The sequence below is a fragment of the Primulina eburnea genome, chromosome 16 (genome assembly GCF_022965805.1).
Source record: "Primulina eburnea isolate SZY01 chromosome 16, ASM2296580v1, whole genome shotgun sequence".
Classification (NCBI taxonomy): Eukaryota; Viridiplantae; Streptophyta; class Magnoliopsida; order Lamiales; family Gesneriaceae; genus Primulina; species Primulina eburnea.
The window spans coordinates 5,913,667-5,923,366 of record NC_133116.1 but is presented as its reverse complement, the minus strand read 5'-3'; the positions used below and the strand labels follow the sequence as shown (position 1 = coordinate 5,923,366).

The 9,700-nt window shown below is 35.4% G+C and overlaps 1 protein-coding gene across 1 annotated transcript; it reads left to right on the top strand.

Moving 5' to 3' along the window:
• The first annotated feature begins 419 nt into the window (after positions 1 to 419).
• Positions 420 to 5,014, top strand: LOC140816255 (actin-related protein 3-like). The gene is made up of 8 exons (XM_073175381.1): positions 420 to 937; positions 1,116 to 1,581; positions 2,755 to 2,901; positions 3,478 to 3,570; positions 3,817 to 3,936; positions 4,128 to 4,238; positions 4,352 to 4,576; positions 4,697 to 5,014. The coding sequence occupies exons 1-8, from the start codon at positions 888 to 890 to the stop codon at positions 4,775 to 4,777; spliced, it is 1,293 nt and encodes a 430-aa protein (XP_073031482.1). The 5' UTR covers positions 420 to 887; the 3' UTR covers positions 4,778 to 5,014.
• Positions 5,015 to 9,700: the final 4,686 nt, after the last annotated feature.

Here is a 9,700-nt window from a genome sequence, read left to right as displayed (position 1 = left end):
TATATATATATGTATATCCATATCAAACTATTTAAAAAAAAAACACATCAAAAATTTTAAATTTCTCTATATTTCAATTGTTATGAGTTCATACAAAAAATAAACATTTCGAACTTTGATTTTCAATATAAAAAGATAAAAATTTGTGTGAGACGGATTCACGAGTCGTATTTGTGAGACGGATCTCTTATTTGGGTCATTCATGAAAAAGTATTGTTTTTTATGCTAAGAGTATACTTTTTATTGTGAATATGGATATGATTGATCCGTTTCACATATTAAAATTTGTGAGACGGTCTCACACATGTGAAAAACCTAAAAACTGAACTGAAAATATTTTTTTATTACTTTTTTCCCACAAACACGTGCACCCATAAATGAGAAAATTCTCCACCCACCTTACCTTAACTTGACGTCTACCCCACAACGTCAGATTCAGATCCATTTCCATTTTCCCGACACCGACTCCTTAGTGCCGACACCCCGCTTTTAATTTGCACTCCGCCGTTTCTTTGTCCTCCCCCCACCCACACCAACAAAAGAGAAAGATTTCGATAAACACCACCATAACCCACATAAGTCTTGTTCTGTTGTCTCGACTTTTCCCAGAAAAGAGAACCCCGGAAATCATTGCAATCGTTCTTTTTCACGCAGCAGGGATCATCACCATCGATTTTTCAAGCTGTCAAATAAGCAGACACTGCTGACTCCGATTGGTTATGTGAAGGCGGAGGTGATATTTGGATGATTTGCCAGCGGCGGCGATTGGATTGTTTCGTGATGACATGGACGATATAAAGCCGTCGTTGGTATCTCAACGACCATGATCGCCGGTTTCCTTAAATCCCTCCAGAGAACTCGGCAACATTTTCTTTTTTCTGTATCGCATGGACCCTTTCACCAGTCGCCCGGCTGTAGTAATCGATAATGGAACTGGGTACTTGGTCAAAATTTCATCGTTCTTTTCATTCTTCATGCTACATCAGTTAAAAGTGTTTGATGAAATGCCCCGATGACTAAGCTGATTTTTCTTCCATTGGCTATACTTGTTCATTTTCAGATGGGTTGCTTAAAGATTGAACTTGTTTTTTTCTTTTTCTTTTGTTTTATTCCAGGTATTCGAAAATGGGTTTTGCTGGAAATGTAGAGCCAAGTTTTATACTTCCTACCGTAGTTGCAGTAAACGAGTCATTTCTCAACCAGCCTCGAGCTACTTCTTCTAAGGGAAGCAATTGGTTGGCGCAGCATAGTGCTGGTGTGATGGCGGATCTGGATTTTAATATAGGAGACGAGGCGTTTTTTAAATCTAAATCTAATAGCATTTATAACTTGAGCTATCCTATCAAGAACGGTCAGGTGGATAATTGGGACTCAATGGAGAGATTCTGGCAGCAATGTATATTTAACTATTTGCGCTGCAACCCGGAAGATCACTACTTCTTGTTAACAGAGAGTCCGTTGACAGCTCCGGAGAGCCGAGAATATACTGGGGAAATCATGTTTGAGACATTTAATGTTCCAGGGCTGTATATCGCTGTGCAGCCATTGCTTGCTTTGGCTGCTGGATACACAACATCGAAGGTCAGGATTCATTTTGGTTGCTTAGGAATGATAAAATCAATCTTTTTTTCTTTCGGATTGTTTTTTGTGATTTTTGATAATCCGGTTGTTTGGAGAATTGAGTCATAAAACTTACAGATAAAGAATTTACGTTAAAAATTGTGATAAGAGGTCTAAAGAGCTACGGAGTTTTTATTTGACGAATTATCATAAAAGTTGTTTCCAATCGAATTGCGTGGACATGCATATAGACAGCTGTTAACATGAATGGAGTCTTTGTATTTGCTATCTGGCTGGATATTTTACTCTGAGAGCTGGCTCCTTTTCTAAAAGGATACCGGCTCTTCTGATCTTGTGTATAAGCTATGAATACTCTGTCAGTTATCATTCACAAAAGTATTAACATGGGCCACATTTGAATAGAAGATTATTTTTTGTACATTTGGGCAATGAACAGATGAAGTGATATGAAGCCTATGATTTGTTAATTTTTTTTGGTAGGATTGAAGCTACATATACAGAAAATAGATAGCAATCAAACATGAAAGGAAAATAAAGTTTGAGAAAAAGTATACTGTCCAAGAAAGGGTTACTGTTGCAACAACTTTGGGCATTTATCTGGTGTATTGTCGAATTTATTCTTTTGAGGGTAAATTATGAATATGGGTTGATTTCTGGATGATAACGTGATTTGTTTGAGGGTTAATTATGGCTTGCGGGTTAACTTCTGGATGATCCTCTTCTTCTTTTAGTTTTCTGATGTAGAAAAATACTGTTAACTCCATATTGTGTGCACAACTAATCAAATCTGGTGCCACGTCAATAATTGCCATTGAGTGGGGACGTTGAGGATTTTATTTTGCAAAGATTTTTGTTTTCTGTAGTATTTCTACTGTGGAAAGGTTATTTGAAAATACTCTGCTGATCACTTAATTTGAAGTTTTATACTTTCTTTGGACTTCAAAAAAATTTATATAATCCGATTCAGATACTAAAAAATCAGAGCTCATGTTTCTAATCTGCATGGTGCATTTACACTTCTCTCTGTCTCTCTCTCCATGCAATATTTAGTTGCAGCTCTCAGTGGCATAGACTATGATGAGCAGAAGGAAAAAAATTTCGTTAAAACTGTGGCTTTCCCTAATACTGTCATGCATAGTTGCCTACTTAATCTTCTTAAACATTTTTTCTTAGTGTGAGATGACAGGAGTTGTAGTGGATGTGGGAGATGGGGCAACTCATGTTGTACCAGTTGCCGATGGTTATGTTATTGCGAGCAGCATCAAGTCGATTCCAATTTCAGGAAAAGATGTCACTCTTTTTGTTCAGCAGCTCATGCGAGTATGGCTTCTTGATCATTCATGTCTTGCAGTAATATTATTGATAGTATATCCATTGATTTTCTGAATAAGATTTCTTTGAAATTTTGAAGAAGAGGAAATTGTTTTTATTGTCGAGGATTGCATTCTTTTCCTTTTCCTTACAGTAACTGCCTTTTACCATGCTGGTCTGATAATTGCTTTGCTACTTTATCTTTCAACTTAGATTTCTATGAATGTAGTGATCACAACTGTCATGGCTGCTTCCCCATAATTAAAAAGCTTTATAAAGAGTGATCTCAGATGGCAAGCAGGAAGAAATCCTCATCATGATTTAAAATCTGTCCTCTTTTCTGTTTGCTCTTTATTCATGGTCTCCAAAGAACATCTGGGATTCTGTTTTTCCTCAATTTCATTGAAAAGTATGCGGTGAAAAAGGTTTTTTCTAGGAACAAACTTTTGATGCTTTATTTTTGTTGCTGTTTTGTTGAATCTTGAGAGATGAATTGCTTACCCTCAAGGTGAAGTCTAGTGAACCATTTTCATTCTGTGATTCCTGTACCGTTTCTGTCATTTCTCCTGATGTAGTTTCATCTAGGAAAGAGGAGAACATGTTCCACCTGAGGAGTCCTTCGAAGTAGCCCGGAAGGTGAAGGAAATGCATTGCTACACATCTTCCGACATTGTCAAGGTGTAGTCTGTACTATGATAGTATTCAGAATGGATCAAATTTTCGATGTATTGTACATATATTTGCAATTGCCAAGAAATTACACAACACACAGACATTCATTTCTTATTAAGACATTAATGGATGGAAGATATTGTAAAAAAACTAACCTAAACTTGCATGTTTTGACTTATATTTTTATAGTTTATAGCTTTCAGTGACATTCCAAAATTGTTATTAACTGGTCTTTGGTTTGGATAAATTCAGGAGTTCAATAAGCATGACAAAGAGCCGGCAAAATACATTAAGCAGTGGAGAGGTACTAAGCCAAAGACAGGGGCTCCATATTCTTGTGACATAGGCTATGAGCGGTTCCTTGGCCCTGAGGTCTACTTTATTCGCTCAATTTAAGCTTGTCTACCTTAGATACAATTATGATGTGTCACAGAATGTCGCAATTTCCTTAAAACGTTTCTGAATAGGATGGCTCACACTTTGCATCACGGAACATCATTTTTGAGAATTCCACATATTTGGCAGCCCTATCATCTGATGGTTTGTTTGGCTTTTGTTTGCAGATCTTCTTCAATCCTGAAATTTATAGCAGTGATTTCACTTCCCCTTTACCAGATGTTATAGACAAATGCATTCAATCAGCACCAATTGATACAAGAAGAGCCTTGTACAAGGTACCGAGAATTATTTGATCAAACTCTATTGTGTTTTCTATTTTTGATCTGTGCTTCCTTTCTCGATTTCATTGCTTCTGGGGATTCTAGAAGTTGCTTTCATGATATTGCAGAATGTAGTATTATCTGGTGGATCAACCATGTTTAAAGACTTCCACAGAAGGTTGCAACGGGACCTAAAAAAGATTGTCGACGCCCGAGTTCAGGCATCAGATGCTCGGCTTGGTGGAGAAGTAAAGGCCAAACCCGTGGAAGTAAATGTCACCAGCCATCCTATCCAGAGATGTGCAGTTTGGTTTGGAGGCTCAGTACTTGCCTCGACTTCTGAGTTTTTCACGGTAAATTTTGTTTTCCCATATGGCGTGCAATGCTCAATTCTGTTGAGCTAGATCTGGTCACAAATTTTCTGTCTTTTGTCAATATGAACGTTGAAAAATTGCTTGTTTTACTTGACTCAGGCATGCCACACTAAAGCAGAGTACGAGGAACATGGAGCGAGCATATGCCGATCCAATCCTGTATTCAAAGGAATGTATTGACATTAAGACAAACCAAACTCGAAAATATCAAAGGCATTTTTCACTATGGCTGGGAATTGGACCGTCACGGGTCAGATTGTATCACACCATCTTGTTCCAGGGTTTTATTTTTGAAAGTCCTGCTGCCAAATGTGCTTAATTTCCATCTCTCTCACGGGTTGGGGACCAGGAAGCAATGTACTATACGTTTTCAGTCAATAGTGTAACAAATTGAGGTTTTCTTGTATTCTTTTCAAAGGGAAGCAGCATTTGCCACTGTTGTTTCTTTGGGAAGAGCGACTCTAAATCCTTGAAATTTTATCACTGGATTGTCTGATTGGTCATTCTGTCGCGGTCTAATAGCATATATTTTCCTTCTTGGAAAATAATACAATCATATACTTTGGAATACTGTAAACTTTTTTTTGATTATAATTTTAGTTACTACACACTTGTACCATTCATCTTACCTGTTCCAATTCAATCGTGGTAGCTTTCTGGCTGTATCATCCATTGTTGCATACTTTAATATTGTCAAATTAAATGATTTTTTTAAGCCTGATTCGACGACGACGAAGGCGATTTTTTAGTTACTACGATTTGATCGTATGCTCGAGAGAAAAGTTGAGCCATAAAACCCATGTAGTGTCGAATTTATCCTGAAATCTTCCCAGTCAAAGTTCAATTATATATATATCATTTTTTTTATCAGCTTGTGTCAGATATATATATTCAATATTTAACAATTTTTTTTTTAATTCTTTTCCTAACATACATTTGTTAATTTTAATTTGAAGTCTCGTAATTAACTTTCAATTTGAAATATAGTAAATCATCTATATAAAACACGAGTAGATATCTTACTGAGACGATTTTGCGGATATAGATCTATATGATGGGTCGATTTGTTCTATATATAAAAAAATAATATTTTTTATAGATATCGGTTAGAAACTCATAAATTGACCTAAGAGTTATGTGATTAATAAATAAGAAAAAAGTTTGAAAAGGTTTTTTTTTTTTATAAATCTGAGTAGGAACAAAAATTAGTTGTGGTCAACGAGAAAAAGATTGATTGGGTCTCACTTCGGAATATTTCATGCTATCCTGTAGACAGTTCAGAGTGCATCCAAGGATCAGAATTGTTTCTGGCTCATTTTGTTTTTTTTTTTAATTTTTCCGCCCACCCATGAAATGAAATCCTGGCCGATATGCCCCCACACCCAGCATCGAATCAACCTCTCACTTCTCAGACGTCCCCAAAAAAACCGGAAATCGAAAATTTTGCCAAATAATGCTAATTTTCCAAACAAGAACTCATCGCCGTAGCGCAGCTCCAAGAAGGAATTCAAATGGCCGTGGAGAATCACTGGGGCGACCACGACTCACTATGGTCCCGTTTTGTTGGCACTACGGTCCTATTTCCACGACTGGTGCATAATTTTCGCAAGTTTCCATATTTTTCAGATTGTTGAAAAAATTATGATAATGTGTGAAAAGCGTTTACAAGGCAATTTTAACACAACAGTGAGATTGAAGGAAGCAGTTGTTTCTCGTATCTCTTATGTCAGACAGGTAATTATCACTCTTTTAAAATCTTAAGTGTTCGGTTAGTTTGTTTTCCATTGTTAATAGTTCTAATGCCATTAGATGTTTTATTAGTGAGGAAGCAGTTATCTTATTAGATATTATGCAGGAGTATTCCCAAGATATCATTCAAAATTTCAAGTTCGTTTGCTTTTAGTATCCAAAATATGTCACCTAAAGTTTCTGTGAATGTGGAAATTTGCATTGATTAATATTATGCAGGAGTATTCCCAAGATATCATTCAATTACAGATATAAAAAAAGAGTAAATTTTCTCCAACAACTCAATGTGAATTTTTATGTTACTTTCGGGCACGCGCAAAGCATGTGTTCGATTACTAGTAGTTAAAAATGCTTCAATCTTCATGCTGTCTTTGTTGAGAAGTGTCTTAAAGTTTAACTTTTATGTAACATGGATTGATGTCAATTACTCTCACTTTGTTTTGCCTTGCAGGCCTGGCAATGACAAACAAATCTAGTATTAGTCATTGTAATTTGTGAAGTTGTTATCTTGGTTGTTTTCAGGCTGGCTCCAACGACGAGGATGACAGTGAAGATGAAATTTTGGGGGGAAGATATCACATCTGAAATGGAGGTTGATGCACCAGTATGATGGAGTCTATCCTCAATCAAAAGAACATCATCACTGATGGCAACTCTAGCCTTGGAGAAATGTACCTGAAGTAAGTAGATGGATGGACTGTAGTTACCTCTAAACGTAATAAAGGTCGAAGGAACTGAGTCCTAATATCAGAAATTCTGATTTTTACCTTTCGGAGGCGGCGGCGGGGTCATGTTTTTTATCCTTTTTTCCTTCCTACACTATTTGTATTACTCTGGTAATGGTTTGGTAATTATACTAGTATTTCTTGGATTCTGGCTCTGCGTACGACGAAAATGGTAAAATTGTTTATTTGTTACTAATCCCTCTCTTTGTGCAAAAATCTTCTCATTGTTGCATCCTTCTCATAGGGGAGAGTTTGGTAAAGTTTATATCAACTCGATCTTCTTTGCATCAAAACTCAAATTTCAATAACCCTGCATTTGAATGAATATGATTGATTGTTAATGAGATTGAGATGCTACACCCCATCGTAGATTTAATCATGGTCATTCGTCCAAGCACGAATATGTTTTCCAGCCATATGATGACCATTATTAGATTTACCTTGAGGGCAGCAAGAAGTCAATCGGTCGATTGCTTATTTATCCTCAGGTCGTAAGAACTCAACCAGCATTAGAATCTTTGGATAAATGTAGCCCAAGAATATGTTGTTGTTAAACGTCTGATTGTGTATGTGAACCTCTGTACAAGGATTATTACCTATTCTAATTGTGTGTGAACCTCTATAACAAGGGAAGGATCATTTCCAATTGTGTGTTGTAATGTGAATGCATGGTTGAAGGTGAAAGGAATTTGGCCACGGACTCCATTTTCCATGTCGATTTTTTTAAAAAACGTTTAATTTACGGTGAACGATTTTGGGATTACATTTTTAAGAAATTTTATCATCACAATGCTTTAACAGTTAGCATAAATTTTAATAAATTTAATTCGATATTTAATGTAACCTTATGCAAAATTTGATGAAAGAATTTGTATTTTAATGAACTGAGTATATTAATTAACGTTTAAAATTTTCAAATATTGCATTTAACATTTAATCTAATAAATTTTCCAACCTACATAAAAAATGTATTTTTTTATTGTAACGTCTCGAAAATTTGAAGGTCCACGTGAACCACATCCATGCAAGTTATCAATTTGTTTTAATGTATTTTAATTAAATTGTTTTAATTGCATAAATTGATTGTGGTAGACATATTTACATGTTTAAAATGTGATTTCTATTAATATGCATAAAAACTCTGTTTTAAAGGTTATTCGAGACGCGATCGAGGAACAAAGGCCGGTGACCGTAAGAGAAAATATTTTTATTAAATAATTATTTTATTTATTTAATATATGATATGTTTTAATGTGTATTTTTGAAAATGACAACTTTTAAGTATTTTTACATACTGAGTCATATTTTAAATCAGTAATCAATTTTTCACCAAAAAAGGGACTTTTTGGAGGCTCAGTATTATTTTCGAAAAACAACCTAAACAAAATATTATCTAATAGGTCTATTATACTAGGTTAATAGTCTAAACTCGTAAATGTGTTTTTATATCAAATAATCAAGCTTCCAAGTTCTTTTATTCTATTCAAAACACACGCGCCTCGCCTTAGGAAATTACTTGGACTCTTTCATATCACATAACACACAGAAAAAACAGCACGTCATCAACAGCGTGCTTAACGCAGCTGCAAATAACTTTCACGGCGTACCTTGTTAATGTGGCACTTGTCTTTTGCATTCAAAGCACGCTCACTATACGCGTGCATTCAAAGCACGCTGCGGATAGTAACTTGATACTATTCACGGCGTGCTTTAAAAGCACGCTGCAGATATTATTATGAACGACGTGCATTAAATGCACGCTACGGATAGTAATATCCGCAACTTGCATTTATGTGTGTTGTTAATAAATTATATAATCGACAGCGCACAATAAAGGCACGCCGTTAATAGTATTATTAATGGCGTGCAAGTTTATGTGTGATGCAAAAAGTAAATCATTTTATTTAAAAAAAATCGTGTTCAGAAATTAACGTCGTACATTAATCGTACGCCGTCAATAGTATTATTCACGGCATGCATATTATAAGCACGCTGCGTAAAATGAAGTCGAATTTCAAATTAGCGACGACTTTAGTAAAACCGTCGCTAATTATATAGTTGCGACGATTATAAGGCCACATTTATCGACAATTTACATAAAACCGTCGCCGATTTAAGGCCACATTTAGCGACGGTTTAAAACCAACCGTCGCCGATTCATGCCGCGACGGTTAATGATAAACCGTCGCTAATTGACTCACATCGGCGACCGTTTAGTAATAAACTGTCGCTAAAAAATCGTAAATTCTCTATTTATACTCAATCTTCGTTCCAATTTTCTTCACAATACTTAAAATTTTTCTCTACTTACTGATTTAAGTTTCGATTTAAATTCCTTTTTTGTTTTACGTTTGGTTTTTTTTAGTGTTAATTAAGATCTGAGTATTTTTTAATTGTTATCAGATATGAGTATTTATTATAGTTGTTATTTTATTTTTATAAAAATGTATTCAAATATAAAAGTTTAATTTTTTTTTTAAATTTACGCAAATGTAGCGACGGTTTTGGAAAACCGTCGCGAAATTATAACACCGTCGCTACTTAATTTAAGACCGTCGCAATTAGCCACGGTTTTACACCGTCGCCATTGTGATGCGTTTGTCTACCGTCGCCAAGTTTTTTATGTTAT